At 41.4% G+C, this 16593-nt stretch overlaps 1 protein-coding gene across 1 annotated transcript in view; it reads right to left on the bottom strand.

The window, feature by feature from the left end:
• The window catches only part of LOC126267693 (transmembrane channel-like protein), a 269360-nt gene extending 256442 nt beyond the window's left edge, over positions 1–12918 (bottom strand). Inside the window, exons 1-2 of the mRNA XM_049972995.1 lie at positions 12829–12918; positions 8375–8590 (exon numbers count right to left, since the gene is read on the bottom strand). Of these exons, the coding sequence (XP_049828952.1) occupies positions 8375–8590; positions 12829–12918 (306 nt within the window). The remainder of the gene's footprint in view (positions 1–8374; positions 8591–12828) is intronic.
• Between the last annotated feature and the right edge of the window lie 3675 nt (positions 12919–16593).

Raw genomic sequence — 16593 nt, 5'->3', positions numbered from 1 at the left:
GGACCAACATGTTGTTGACTTCTCAGTTTGTACATGTCTTTCTATTGAATAAATCGTCCATCTTTTTTTGAAGCTATTAGTGTTCCTTTGTTTGTAGATGTACATTACATTTGGAAATTTGTGGTAAGGTCTTATGGGTCAAAACTGCTGAGGTCATCGGTCCCTATGCTTACACACTACTTAATCTAACTTAAACTAACTTACTCTAAGGATGGCAAACACTCCCATGCCCGAGGGAGGATTCAAACCTCCGGAGGGGGAATCCGAGCGGACCGTGACAATACGCCTGAGACTGCTCGGTTGCCCCGCGCGGCATACATTACATCTACCTACTTCTGTCCCATTCACATAATTCCTTCTCGTGCACCTTTTACTCTCGGAGAGTTCCTAATAAGCTTGTCGACGTACAATGTACGTGATACAGAGCAGACAGAGCACAAAGAACGTCTGTTGCGCATAATCACAGGCCCATCAAGACACAATTCTGTCAGTAAATTCCTGTTAAAATCAAAGTGTTTCAAGGAACAATTTGTGCCTTCAGGTAACGCTGACTTCAAGTCAGATTAGGGTATCAGTCATATGTATTTCAATGATTTTCCTGTAAGAGTCAGATTAACTTCAATATAATTCAGGGCAGGAGTTATCCTAGACATAAGTTTCAGTAAGTCACTATGATTAAGCAGTAGGCTTCAAGCATAGTTCATAGCAGGCGCACACTTTCATTTGTTTAACTTCGACATATACATAGCAAAGTGGGATCTAAATAAAACTTTCAGTAGTACTCCTTATTCATGTTCGACGTTGTGGAAAGAGCTCAAAGTCCACAACGTCGTTAAAATCGAAGAAAATGCTTCCACTGGGACGACCGGAGGTTCATTCTGACGTCATATCCGTAAACCATGTTTCATCACGTTTTACTACACGTTTCAGTGGGTCGTCTTTATTGGTTACTTCATTAGCGACTCCTCAGCAACACACCTTCGCCGCTATTTTCTTCGAAATTCAACGATTTTGTAAAGTAAATTACCGTCGCAAGTTTCATACCTAAAATATCCAAAGACGTTTCAGAGCATGAGCCTATTGACACGTGAACATCATCAATGACTTCTGCGATTGTTATTCGGCGATCTTTCAGAAACATTCCTTTCAATCTTTCCACAAGGGTGCTCGCCTCTTCAACGTCTTCGCGGCCTTTTTCGAAACATTTGTACCACTCGTAAACATTTGTTTTACGGTAGTGTTACCGAAAGCAATATTAACATTTACGAAACGTTGCTGCAGTTTATTCCGTTCTTAGTACAACTTAATACAAATTCTTTTATCAGTTTTTATACTGAATGAATGATCACCGATACAACCAAAACACACGTAATCTTCTGACAGACTAAATATCCGATATGAATAACACTTGGAGGCTGTCACTCCTTTGAAAACTATACTAAAGTGTTAATACAGACTAATGAATACAGTTTATCCTCCGAAATACACACCCAGACAATAAATGTGACCTAATGATAACGCGATCTGACTATTAGTGGTAGGAGATGGAATGCTCACACACAGTTCAACGAAAGGAAGGAAAGTGACTCAGAAATTACTCAGCTGAACATTGAACATGTACATGAACAGTTAACGACATGCCGCAAAACTTCAGAGTTGAAAGATTTCTACCTTATTATGGTTTTCAGGAATGGTGATGTAAGCTCTATTTTCATTCGATGTACCATATTTCATGTCTGATATTGGATATAATTCAAATACAGGTTTTCAATAGTTGATATGTTACGCCACAGAGTTTCTGAGTACAAACAATGTGATCTTTGGTTGCTAATACTACAGTCGTTGCTGTAGCATTGTAAGAGAAGCTAGTGAGTGAGTCGGGTGTTCGTCGTGCTACTCAGCGATTTGGAAATAGCTTGCAGAACACAGAGGTAAAGATACAGTTGATGTTGAATTTTGGAAATATGATTTGGTAAACATTAATTTGAACAGAGAATATTTCTTTGTAATGTGGTTGCTGCACTGCTCGGTTGCGCGTGATTTACAATATGCTTGGAAAATGAAATGTTTTAGTGGGATTTTTCTTTATTGGTTCGGTTTAGTTTCATTGTTCAGGCGTGATTAAGGATAGTTATTTGTTCACATGGCTTGCACTCAGAAGATACAGATTTACGACTCTTTGCCATTTAAATATTTAATTTCATGGCAGAGTCAAAATTCTTAATAACAAGTAATTTTTGTAAAAGTGATTGTAATAGACAGTGAGTTTAGTATTCACTATATGGTTCTCTAAAAAGGTAAGTGTCTTTTCAATCATTTAGCAAGTTTAAACTCCACCAACGTCTCCTCACGGAAGTTTATTTTCTGATTATATGTGTTGCCGCGCTGCACTTTTCGGAACACAGTGATCGAAGCATGATCTGTTTAGCGTAGTTGCACATCCTTGCAATGCACTACGCAAGCCTTTCTTTCGTAGTCAGCTGGTTTCCTGCTGCGGTGTATTTTCTATGTTCATCACAATTTTCATTCATTGCCAAGGGAAAACAATAAAATCTGTTACGGCCAGCTACATCGCATTCACAATACAGCAAGATCATTTACAGTTAAGATAATAAGGTCATTCACACTCATGTGTTTGCATTTCAAAATTAACGTTAGTGTCAGGTTAGGTAAAGTTTATTTCAGACCTCATTTCTTTTGTAGACTGTTTTATTCTCACAGTGCAGTGTTACATTTGCTTGTGTATCACGCTGTGTTTGGAAATGTATTTAGTCAGTTATAAGAAATATTTATTGAAACATTTTGGGTTATCTATTCTTTCAAAATTATATTTCAGATCGTATTAGCATTTTTATTCTGTTATCTTCGTGTACTGAAACCGTACGTCACGTACTGTGAAGTCACGAATTGTATCTCTGCTCACTGCACTGCATAATACAGAGTTCCACAGAACAGCTAATTTAGTTTAGAGTTTTGGTTTTCTAATTAATTTGCTAGAATCTAATTGAGGACTGGGTATACGTTTACACTGTTTCAGATAGTTTTGGTGACTCATTTAATCAGACAGCGTTTTCATAATTACACCACTTGCTTTGTCCAGGACGACAAAAACAGATAAACGAAGTTAAATATTGGAAACTAGTCCACGTTTAGTTAAAAACAACAAATATACATAAGTTTTATTAGGAAAATTTACGAAGTCTGTTAAATTCTACTTTATAATTCCGTTTTGTGCAATGACAAAAGTTTTTGTTGCGTAATAAGCTGTGAACACTTAGCATGTGTGTTGAGTACAATGATTTTCAACTAGGTGTTCTCAGCCGCAGGAAATCTCGGTGAAAATACACTAGCGTCAACTTACCTGCTGTGTTGAAAATCTTTTACAAAAGAAAAAATACTATTAGGGAAAGCATGTCCAATGTAGCCCTTGCTCATGTTCAAATGTAGGAAACACTCCGCTCCCTGAAAATACTTCAGAGTTCCGTCAAGGCAAATACACTTGGTGGAAATTGGTATTCCATGAGTCGGTATAAATTAATGAATTCGCGGATATGAAATGTAACAGAAATTTAGTACCAGGTATATGTAGATTATGCGTTCAATTTCGCCATGACGGCGAAGAATGAACATCGAGCCAGAGTATCTAGTATCCCTTCCGAACAACATCTCAGAGGCACAAAAGAAATAGCATCTATTACAAATAGTCTGAAAACATTGCCGCTGTTGGAAAAAAATATTTGTAAGTCACTTGAATTTACAGATGCCAAGCACAGAGCTGGACTGACATCAGCACGTGATCCGTATCAATTGTTAAGGTGTACAAAAACCAGATATTCGGCACGTGATATCTACATTGAAAGACAATGGTTAAAGACACGGCTTTGCCGAAGTTGAATATTATCGTAGCTCGCAATCATGTGAAAGCTATTGCAATGCTTGCAGTTAGTTGCAGTCTCACGTTGAAACGGAACGTTGCTAGTCGAAAGCGTCCATCTTATTAAAAGGCAAATATCAGAAGTATGCTACAGCATACTGGGCCGGGAGGACAGACGTGACAGCCTTCCGCTCCAAAGCATGTTGGATCCCAAACGAGGTCTGACACCTAGCGTTCCTATTGGCCAGCATTCATCAAAGCTTTTGGTCTCGTAGTAAGATATACTGGTACTTCTTGTTTCTGGCAAATGTGAGCACCTCAAGCAGTGAGAGGCACATCGTGAACGCCTGTCTGTGATCAAGAAGTGACCTACGCAGAGCATGGTGCAATTCTGCGATGCATGCAAGGAGCTTGTTTCGAAAAGGCCACCTTTCGTAATGGGTGCTAATCTGCACCTGCGACTTTTTAAAAGTTTTTTAAATTTAATTTGTGTCATAATTTTCTGAATCTACAAAAGTCAAATTTTACTGTTCTGAAAAAATTATCAGAGTTACAAAATTACTTGAGGATATACAGATGAACAAAATTGGGACTTATCCAGATAAGGATGCAGGACAATAGATTTGCTTTTCATATTGGCAGTTATTTAAACTTACGTTGCATGTATTGTTATTGTTGCTGGAGTTGTTATTGTTTTAGTTAAGTTTCAAGAACAGAAGCTCATCTTTCAGATAAACTTCAGTTTTTAAAGAAAGGCACGATTTAGGTATACAGTTTATTTACAAAAATGACACTGCATTTCGTGTCCCATCCATGGACAACTTTTCTCTGTATCTCACCAATTACAATCATTCTGTTTATTTTAGGTAAGGAATAAGGAAAAGCAAGAAAACATCTTATAACAAACAAAACAAAGTCTACTACACTAATCACCATGTATAACTGTTGGAAGTGATAAGCGTCGTAGCCTCACAGTTTTTAGTTTGTTATTAAAATCTAGGTCACGTAAGACTTCTTGTCGATTTAAAGTTTTGTTAGCCGGCAGCGGTGGTCTCGCGGTTCTATGCCCTCAGTCCGGAACCGCGGGACTGCTACGGTCGCAGGTTCGAATCCTGCCTCGGGCATGGATGTGTGCGATATCCTTAGGTTATTTAGGTCTAAGTAGTTCTAAGTTCTAGGGGACTGATGACCTAAGATGTTAAGTCCCATAGTGCTCAGAGCCATTTTTTAAAGTTTTGTTGGTTGGTATACCTGGTGCCTTAATGGTTTACACTATTACTAACTCATTATTCATTCAGAAAATATGGAACACAGTTTCAGCAGAGCATATAAGAAAAGTTCAAGAAAAGTTGCTGAAAGGTGCCAGGAAATACAACACCCATAAAGGAAAGAAAGAGAACAGATAGAAAAAGACTGGAAAATATGAAGATAAAGGCATCCTCCTGTGAAAAATGTTTAATTGGACATCGTAAGAAGCAAGCTTAAAGGAAAAGAAAGTTGTTTGTTGTTGTTGTGGTCTTCAGTCCTGAGACTGGTTTGATGCAGCTCTCCATGCTACCCTATCCTGTGCAAGTTTCTTCATCTTCCAGTACCTACTGAAACCTACATCCTTCTGAATCTGCTTAGTGTATTCATCTCTTGGTCTCCCTCTACGACTTTTACTCACCACGCTGCCCTCCAATGCTAAATTTATGGATCCCTTGATGCCTCAGAACATGTCCTACCAACCGGTCCCTTCTTATCGTCAAGTTGTGAAAAGAAAAGAAAGTACAATCGTAAAATAAATCTGTATCGATTGAGAATGAGTTTGAAACCTGCGCTTCTTACAAAAGTTCATATAAATGTCTTCAGTCTCAGTTTCTTGGGTAAAGGTGTTTTCCTTCCAGCCCCCCAAAAAATGTGCAGTCATAAAAGGAGCTCTTATGTGAAAACCTGCCGGAAAAGGTAGCAAACCAGATTTTGTTAGTAGATAAGAAACATGTCTTAAACTTGCAGATGATCATCTGCTGAAAATACAAAACTTTTTCACGGTTTATAAAATCAGCATGTAATTACCTGGCATGGCGACTATTTTGGATCCAGCAACTGGGAAAAGAGTTAGCTTGCAGAAACATAACATGAATTAGACAGCCGGCCGAAGTGGCATGTGGTTCTAGGCGCCGCAGTCTGGAACCGCGAGACCGCTACGGTGCGAATCCTGCCTCGGGCACGGACGTGTGTGATGGCCTTAGGTTAGTTAGGTTTAACTAGTTCTAAGTTCTAGGGGACTAATGACCTCAGAAGTTGGGTCCCATAGCGCTCAGAGTGCTGAGTGGTCAATAATCATACCCGAAAGACCTGCAGATACATAATCCGAAAGAAGATATAGGCTCAGAAACACCTTTGAGAAAGATCATGTCAAGAACATTTATTTTTGTGGAGTTTCAAACTACAAGATGGAAATCAGCTAAATAGGGGAATGCTGCAATTGCAGAGAGAGCTGTTGAAGAAAATGGAGAAATGTAGGTTACATGTGTGAGATCTTTGGGGAACTGAAAGAAGGCGTTCAAGGTCGACGAAAAGAATGTACCCTACAATGAATTTGAACAAGTTGCTCCTGATCCACATATTAAACATTTTATTAACACCTTATATTATGAGATTCCAGGAACTTTAGCCATATCTGAAAGTGGATGAGTAGTTCACTGCATAGTTCTTACAAAGTGATATTTTCTCAGGACTTAAAAAGTCTGTCTTATTTATGGGTAACAAAACTTTCTTATCACGTTATTTAAATAAGAAGTGAGGGCTAAACATGTTTAATACCGATTGATATGTAAACTGATATAATAAAATTAATTTTAACTAATAGCTTCCCACGATTCACCCCGGTGACAATTCCTTGTCCCACTAGTGACGGTCTTCTGTTTGCAACTTTTGTAAGTAAATATTAATAACGTTATGTTTATTGATTTTCATCACATAGAGAAGTGTTTTATTCTAGTAGAAATAGCAAACAACCAATGAGTTCCAAAATTATTTCTTAAAAACAACTTTACCATGGTTTCAAAGTTTATAAAAAAGTCTTCTTCAGAAGGAAATATTGACAACTGGATTACATGTTGTGGCAGAGGCACGTTAAAATATGGCTGATAGGTATTAGTCAAGTACAAGAGTCACCTCTATAATAATTGATACACTAGCAGTCATTAGTGAGGAAATACCAAATGACAACAGTCATGTTGTGCATGTTTTAATTATTATTGAGGTGAAGTTTTGTGTTTAACTGACACCTTTCAGCTACATTTTAACCTACCTCCACCAAACATGAAATCAAGTTGTAATATCTTCAACATTTCACGGTCCTGTCAGCAACTGTGTAAACGTTAATTTTAATTATAATAATCAACAGCCTCAGTTGCACCGTTTACCTAGAATTTACCTAGATTCCAGTCGAGATAACCCGACATTCTTCAGAAGGTCCGCGAAGTGGGGCCGAGGCAGTTCCAGATAAGTTTTACACTCTTAAGATAATTTATGGATTTGTAGTTTTAGCTTGACGATGCCCACTATGGACAAACGGTAGTTACTGTATTCTGAAGAAGTTCGGGTTATCCCGACTGGAACCTAGTTAAATTCTAGGTAGACGGTGCAGCTGAGACAGTTGATTATTAAAATTAAAATTAATCAAGTTTTCAATATTTCCTTCTGAGCAAGACGTTTTAATAAACGTTGAAACCATAGTAAAGGGGTACTGATAAACATTCCATTTTGAAACTGATCGCTGTTTAATATTTCTAGAAAAAGATTTCCTCCTACAGTTGCTGCTTCAGCCACGTACAATATTTTAAAGTTGTTTTATTACTGAGAATTCGATGTTTAAAAGAAATTAAATGCATAATTCACAGAGTTCTTCTAAGTGTAGGTGGCATTTAGTGTTCTGTCAATTTGCTGTCCTGTGCGTGACAAGGCTTTAAAGAGACAAAGAGATGAATACACTAAACAGATTCAGAAGGATGTAGGCTGCAGTATGTATTGGGAGATGAAGAAGCTTGTACAGGATAGAGTAGCATGGAGAGTTGCATCAAACCAATCTCAAGACTGAAGACCACAACAACAACAACTACTACTCACTTGTACACACATGATATTCGGATTCGAAGGGACGGTAAACCGACTATGCAAACCATCACCAATGAATTTATAATTTAGTTCTATACCATTTCTCATTTTACTTTTCAACTGTTGAAAAACTGAATGCAACTCCCCCACCTGTGACAATGGAATCTCCCAACTGGACAGGTACTTTCCTGACGTTGCACAACACAACTAAAAAGAAAAAGTCGCGTGAATCGGACTAATACAAGACGTTGAATTACGAAATAGTCGTGCTTTTTGAACACACTCCACTCACATAAGGCATTTGGTCCTCAGATAGGAAGCTACTTAGCTCTTGGACATGAGAGGTAGGTACGCTATGAGAGTGAGGTACGCACCAGCGGGGACAGGTGGTGGCGCGGCGTCCCCCGGGAAGCGAACCTTGTCCATGGCGGCGGCTGGCGGAGAGCCCGGCGAGAAGACGGCCTCCTCGCCGCCGCCGAAAGTGACGGACAGCCTGTCTGGAGAGGCCTGCTGCCGCGGCGCCGCGCTCTTCTCGTCCTGCACAGGCAGAAAGAGGCGCGGCTCTGGACAGTCGGCAACTCGAAGTACAGCACCGTAGGCAGCGTCGTTGAAACCCTACAGAGAGCGGCCAATACTACAATGCTTGACATTTCTATGCATATGAAGTGTTAACCAGAATTGTGTCGTTAAAGTTCAACGGATTTCGACGCTGCACAAGCTTGTCTTCTTCTGGCGCGGAGCCAAAGGTCATGGAGGTCATGATGTCACCTCCACTATAAAAAAATAGATTTATTTATCAATGAGTCAGAATTAAAAGGCACTGACTGATATTGTTGATTAAAATGAGTTGTAAACTCCAAGAAAAAAATAAGTGGCCAACAACGACACGTTGGAATTATTCGAGTGGGTCGGAAGTCAGAGAAACTGGATGATTTATTCAAGAGGAAGAGCTTTACAAATTGAGCAAGTCAGTAACGGGTTGCTCCACGTCCGGCCGATATGCAAGCACTTATTCGGCTTGACATTGATTGAGTTGTTGGATGTCCCCTGAGCGATATCGTGTTGAGTTCTGTCCAATTGTTACTTTAGATCGTCAAAATCCCGAGATAGTTGGAGGGCCCTGCCTGTAATTCTCCAAACGTTCTCAATTGGGAAGAGATCAGACAAACTTGCTGGCCAAGGTAAGGTTCGCTGGTCAGTTGGGCTCAGTTCGAAGTGGGACTCATCACTGAAGATAGTTCTATCCTGTCAATGAGATTCCAAGCCCAAGACTTGTCTGGAGACGCACCATACAGTGGTGGGATACCAACCTGACTGTCGTCCGCCATAAGGCCTAACAACCAGATGTGATGGTCTGGGGTGCCACTTCTTTTCCCAGCAGGACTCCTCTGGTTGTCATCTGCGGCATCCTTACAGTACTGCGTTACGTCGACGATACTCTTCATCCACTTTTGTTGACCTACATTGTATGCCATCCTAGGCTTAGGTTGCAGCAAGAAAATAAAATGCCCGCCCGCACAGGGCGAGAGTTTCTAGTGCTTGTCTTCATGTTTTCCAAATCCTACCATAGTCAGCAGAGCCGCCGGATCGCTTCCCAACAGAGAACATGTAGAACATTATGGGCAGGGCCCTCCACTGTCTAGGGATGTGGCACGATGTCCCTCAGGAGGAAATCCAACCACTGTATCGCCCAATGCCAAGCAGAATACTGCTTATATTAGGGCCAGAGGTGGTCAACGTAACTGATTAGTTCGATTTGTGAAGGTCTTTCTTTTGAATAAGTCAACCAGCTTTTCTGACACTGTAATCATTTGTGTGTACATTTACATCACATCTACCGACTTCCGTCCTATTTAGATAATTCTTTCGTGGTGCAGCGTTTTCTTTTTCCTTTGTTTTATTTTATTGAGAGTGTACATTATTTAATTTATTTTCCAGCCAGACTGATCGATTGGTGATGAAGGGAACTGGCTCTGGTAGTTGTGTATGAATGTAATTCAGAACTTATGCTTAAAGCTGGCGATGAAACGAACAAACCACAGTATTTACTTCTGTTGAGTTCCAGCATTGACATACCTAACAGTGGCACCATGGCGGAATACAAGTTGTTTAGTGACAAGAGAAATACAAATATTTATCTGCGCTTTTTTCATTTTGCAAAGTGAAATAATATTGTGCAAAGTTTGCTGGAATTAGTTAGCAAAACTATGGACTCGGAAGAGCAACAATATGAGCTAAATTTTCTACTTGACGGTAAGAAGCTAAATAGTAGAACTTGAAAGCGGTTGTACAGTAAACAGTTGTTACAGAGCTGGAGTGCACGCATAGTGTAAACTGAAATCCCTGGCATCAGTGAATACACATGGTAACTGTCCTAACGCACTAAGGGTTGGATATCACCATTCAGTTTGCGTAGGTGCCTGAAGCATATATTAATGTAGTGACGAAACTAGTCACGTAATTCATATAGTTAATAAAAAGTACAACCGTTGGTCTTCCTTATTTCTACAAGTTTATGACAGGCCTCAGTCCCACGCCCACTTTAGTGATGGATCATCTAAAAACTTCTACAAAAAACTATTCCAATGGCCTACCACATATCCCTGTAATAATGATGATGTTGTCTAATGTATGTAATGTATATATCCAGACTGATGCGAAGAATGGAAATTTGTGCCAAGGTCGCGATTTAAACCCAGGTTTCCTGCTGACCAGGCAAATGTGTAAACCATTAAGCCTCTGTGGCTAAGTAGCATCGCACAACTGCAGAGACTACCTTAGCACACCTCCCACCTCAGTGAAAATTTCCATTCCTCAGGACATTTAATACTACCTAGAAGCTCGACAGCATTGCAGAGACTCTCCAACTGCCTTGGAATAGCACCTTACCATCGAATGAAACGATCGGTCCTGACTGAAATCCAGGCGCAGATGCTTTAATATAGTGCTATTATCCGTTTCTAGAGACCTCTTAAAGTCTAACACATGTATGATGTCTGTGTACAGACTGAACCAATGAACGAAAATTTTTAGGAAGTTGGGGATTCGAACCTGGGTCTCCTGCACATTAGGCAGGTGCACCAACCACTACGCCGCCCTGGAACAGTGGCTGTGCACATCTGCACGGACTACCCTAGCAAACCACCCTGCTCAATGTAGATTACTATTCCCATCTCAGACCACTTGGTATATCCCATAAACGGGAACAGGGTTCAGTCTGAGACTTGAAAAGGCATCTGACACCAGACAGTTTCGTTTGATTAATGTCTGCAACACTATAGCTAGCTATATTTCAGTGAAAGACTATTGCTACAGCCTATGACAAATGCCTGTAATAATGATTATGATGTCTGGTGTGTGTAACACAAAACCAATTTATGTTTAAAAAGTTTTAAACTGCAAAAGCAACAACAGCATAAATAACAGGCCTAAGTTTCATCACATAATCTCATGTACAGAACTGAAAAGAACTGATTACAATGCATTCATATTTGGTTATACACAAGAAGACAAATATAGTTCAGTTGTTATACTCAGGGATCCTTTCTGTACAATTTCGAAAGAATAAAGTATATGAAACTATGAAAATGTAACAGTCAGACACTTTTTATCAATTTATTGAGGGTGTAAGTAGTTCCTTTATCACGTCATCCGTTCATTTTTATATATACATTAATTTCCAAATTTGGCTACTAACGCCGCGTAAAGTGGCCGCGCCGTTTGAGGACTCATGTCACGGATTGCGCGGACCCTCCCGCCGGAGGTTCGAGTCCTCCCTCGGGAATGGGTGTGTGTCTTGTTCTTAGCATAAGTTAGTTTTAGTTAGTTTAAGTAGTGAGTAAGTCTAGCGACCGATGATCTCATCAATTTGGTCCCTTAGGAATTCACACACCATTTTAACTAATAATTCCAGCAGACCAGTGCAATACTTTACGGTTGATTTTACGATAAAAACGGAAAAAAACTGAAGAACAACGTTAAATCACCGACACGTCCATGCTGTGAGTTCTAACAAGTGTTCAGTGTTGCTATCAAACGATCTGCTAGCTCACATATCGTCTAACTCGGGACTGATGTTCATTGACGTTGTTCCAACGGTTATAGGGATCCTAAGGGCGTGATCTTCCCTCTTGGCACCTTCACGCCTAAACGTGACACTCTTAACGTGATAATTCATTTGCTATTAATGCCACTTATCAGAACTATTACTACTATTTTCCTTCTTCTCTGCAATCTGTGTCACCCTCCAAGAAACACTTTTCGCTGACTACCGTTCTACAACTGTTTTTAGTATCTGCAGAAGGTATGACACCGCCACTACTCAACACGGTCAACGTTCCTACTTCACAGGCTGACAGTTATCTGATAACAACCGGAGAACAGATACGTCTAAGTGGAACCAACTCGCTGTCTGTATTGAACTACGGGAAGCGGAGCGTCAGAACTCGCATAGGCAAGTGCAGAACAGTATACTCAGCACGTGGTGGTGTAGGCGGCTAAAGACTGAGAACACAACTCTCAGCATGAGTGCAGGGCTAGGTAGAAGTCAGGATCGCAGGCCTGCTCCGTTTACTGCCGCTCGCAAGTAATCACTTTTGCCAATAGGTCAGCCCATATGACGCGATGAATGCGTCCTTCCTAGAAAATTTCTTAACTACTCCCCTGTTCTATCCATGCCAACTTATCTGCCTCCATCAGGACGGCTGCTGGCGGGGATGCTGAATGCCTCCTCACTTGGAAAGATCACGTAGGTGTGAAAATGACTAGGCTTGGGCCGCGACTTCCGACACAGAATCGGAGAGAGAGCTAAAGGACCCAGCAGTTGACTGACCACCGAAGAAGGCAATACCGACATTTCCTGCTTCACAGAAAGGGAGGAAGCACATGGGGTCTGCGGCCACGGCGGGCTCCATTGGTGGCAGTGGGAATGGGACCACCTCCATCGTCAATAGGTGTGAGGAGAGGCAAGGGGTGAGATATCGAAATCCAGGAGCTTTACCACAGCTGGTCGAGGTGCGAGACACACTAGGGCCTGAGTCTGCTGGTGACGAGAGGACGCTATAGGGTACAGAGGGGGTGACTTTGAGGAAGCACATTGCTGCAAGTAGGTTTCCACTCTAGAAACAACGCTTTGGTCAACCCTGCCGCTCGGTCGACGGGAGTCCGCAAGACGACGCTCCAGCATGGAGTGGAGGCAACTGTTTGGCTTGATACGTCAGCTGCTCCCCATGGACATCAACCATAACCAACTGCCGATTTTTGTAGCCCACCACAGCACCTCGCAGCCTCCACTCAGAGAAAGTGGTCCAAATGGCAGTTCCAAGAGGAAAATGCGGCTGGCCAAATTGGTTCAAATGGTTCAAATGGCTCTGAGCACTATGGGACTCAACTGCTGTGGTCATTAGTCCCCTAGATCTTAGAACTACTTAAACCTAACTAACCTAAGGACATCACACACATCCAAGCCCGAGGCAGGATTCGAACCTGCGACCGTAGCAGTCGCACGGTTCCGGACTGCGCGCCTAGAACCGCGAGACCACCGCGGCCGGCGCCAAATTGGTCATTGGCATGCGACTCAGGGTGCAACTAATCCAGCAGGCCTTGCAGCGGGCGCCCATGCAAAGGCTCCGCTGGACTATACCCAATGACTGACATCACCAGGTACATAGCCAGAAAATTCGATGCATTATCATGGGAAGAGGCAGACATTGTCTTTTCATCATAATCTGGGATGTACACACAACATGATGCAAACCTGAGTTAGAAGTTGGGGAATGGGGTGGTATAGTCAGATGCTGCATACCACTGAAGATCCAAAAGTCTTCAAACTTCAGTGATAAAAATTGCTTACTATCCTAGGAATCCCTCAATAGCAAATGGTGGCAGAGTGTGGACAATAGCTTGATTATGTACAATGAATTAACCAACAACAAGAACATGCTGCTCAGAAATGAAACCACAAAATTGATGTACACCGTCTCCCGAGAGTGCCCCAGAACTGGGCATGGAGAAAGCTGGCATGCTACTGCGGCATTGTTCTGTGTACGAACCCCAAAAGCCCATACTAGACGTTCAATGCCACGATCGATAACCAGCCAGCATATGTGATGGTCGTGCCAACGCCTTAATCCTAGCCACATATCAATGTGATGCTTGAAGCAACTGGAGAATGCAGGGAGACAATCAGTAGAAAGCATTTCTCCCTTGTGGTAAACAGGAGAACCCCATAGATAGAAGAATTTATGCCACACTGGATATGCACCCAAAGAGACGCTTTCAGCCAACCCATCTGGAATGCTGAAACGAGTTTCCAGAAAATCAGGCCAGTAGTCTTGGCTATCACGATTCCTCATGCCATAAATGGAAAATCTGACAGGATTTTCTCGAAGGTGTCATCCAATGCGGACATGACAGCCTCTTAGCAGTTCAACTTTGGATCAAGCCTTTTCAGCAGCCATTAAAGTGCATCAGCATTGGAATGAAGAAGTAATGAATGAAACAGTGATACTATGATGGGTGGTCAGTCTGATCTGGCAGTTTGTAATGAGGGCCAAATAACGAAACTAATGGCTTGTGCTGATGAGGAGGAATCTCGCCAAACACAGGAATAAAGCGCCTCCTTTTCCGTCTGTGGGTGATTGCGTTCTGCAGTACAAAGCATCTTCTATGTCAAGTGATGGGCTATTCGGTGCCATTCAGGTTCTGATGGGACAGGAAGGCACCACTACCATACTGGGATGCGTCACAGGGCAGGGTCAAACGTTTAGCTAGTTAAAGCAAGCCAGACAGGGAGTGGAGCACAAACGCTGCTTGGAAGACTCAAAATCCTATTGACAAACCACAGACCAGACAAACTTGACACCTTTCTGTCGAAGCTGGTTAAGAGGCTTGGGAATGAACCGAGTACAACGTGCAATCTTACCCAAAGACACTTGAGCACGTTCAGATTCTTATGCACATATGACTTTGCAACCATGCAGGATGTGTCAGCATCCACACGTCCATCATCTTGGATTCTATACTTAGGACGATTGGGCTAGGTCTACCGCACTGGGATTTTTTGAATTTTTCGCCAATTTTTGAATTTCCCGCTGTCTTTGTATAGCGCAGTTGGTATATGTTCACTGTGGTGCAAGAGGCATGGAGGAATGGTGGAGATGTTATCTGGCAACATTGGATGAAGCATTCAGCGATGTCATTGTTGGAAATTTGGCAACAATGTAGGCTGTGTGAGCTCCCAAATTTCTCCACTATTGCTGCAGACTTCAGTCTGAAGATTGGTTTGATGTAGCTCTGTCTTGTGCAAGTCTGGTCATCTCTGTATATCTACACTAACATACAACCATTTGAACCTGCTTATTGTAGTCAAGCCTTGGTCTTTTTCTACAGTTTTTACCGTTCATACATAAACTGAGTATTTGTTAATGCCTCACGATGTATCTCATCAATCGATACCTTCTTTAGGTCAAGTTGAGCCATAAATTCCTTCTCTATCCAGTTCGACTCAGTACCTCTTTATCAGATATGTTACCTTCCTAGCAAACCTTCCACATTCTCTTGTAGCATCGCGTTTCAAAACTTCCTTTCTCATCTTACCTGAACTGCTAATCGTCCTCGTGTCACTTCCATACAAGACTACACTTCAAGCAAATAAACGCGAAAGAGATTTCGTATCATTTGTATTAATATTCTGTTTCAACAAACTTCTCATTTTTAACAAATGCGTTCCTTCAGATTGGTTGTCTGCTTTCCATATCCTCTGTACTTTTAATGTGAAGTACAGCTTATGAAGCTATTCTATTCTTACCACCATGCATGCACATAGCTTAATTAGGCAATGTGTAAGATACGATGTTTCTGTAACGCAAAAAATACCTTTCCTCACGCCAGTGCACTACATTTCTTTACAGAAGCCGCGCGAGATTAGCCGAGCGGTCTAAGGCGGTGCACTCATGGACTGTGCGGCTGGTCCCGGCGGAGGTCCGAGTCCTCCCTCGGGCATGGGTGTGTGTGTTTGTCCTTAGGATAATTTAGGTTAAGTATTGTGTAAGCTTAGGGACTGATGACCTTAGCAGTTGAGTCCCATAAGATTTCACACACATCTGAACATTTTTTGTTTACAGAACTTTGTCAAAGATTTTTAATCGGAGAGTAGCGATAAGCGAATCCTTTAACAGAAACTATGAGGCAACTACCAGAAATGATGGAAAATTAGTCTGTAGGACATAGCTTTACAAATTTACTGTTAATTATCAACACACTTAAAATGTAACTTAATGTAACAAACAGGGTTTCAGGGGAAGTCCATCAAGTGCACATAAAGCAGTTACATTGACTCACAAAAAGAAGGAAATTAATGTAGAGTACTGTACCGTTTTGTGCCTGTTAAGAAGGAAACGTGCATGAACCATAATGAATTTGGTGTGCTACCCCGCGCACCGTAATGTGAACTGCAATAAGTCTTTCGAAATTGAAATTCACTGCTCTCTGTGGTATTCACAGAATTTTCTGTTCAGAGTGTCCCTATTCCTTTATAATGATCACTATCGATCTTATTTCAATATGACTTTTCCATGACGATTCTTAGTGTCAGAATGCTTTTTAAAGGCTTAGTGAAG

This window comes from Schistocerca gregaria, chromosome 4, assembly GCF_023897955.1.
Source record: "Schistocerca gregaria isolate iqSchGreg1 chromosome 4, iqSchGreg1.2, whole genome shotgun sequence".
Classification (NCBI taxonomy): Eukaryota; Metazoa; Arthropoda; class Insecta; order Orthoptera; family Acrididae; genus Schistocerca; species Schistocerca gregaria.
This window is presented reverse-complemented; position numbering and strand designations above follow the sequence as displayed.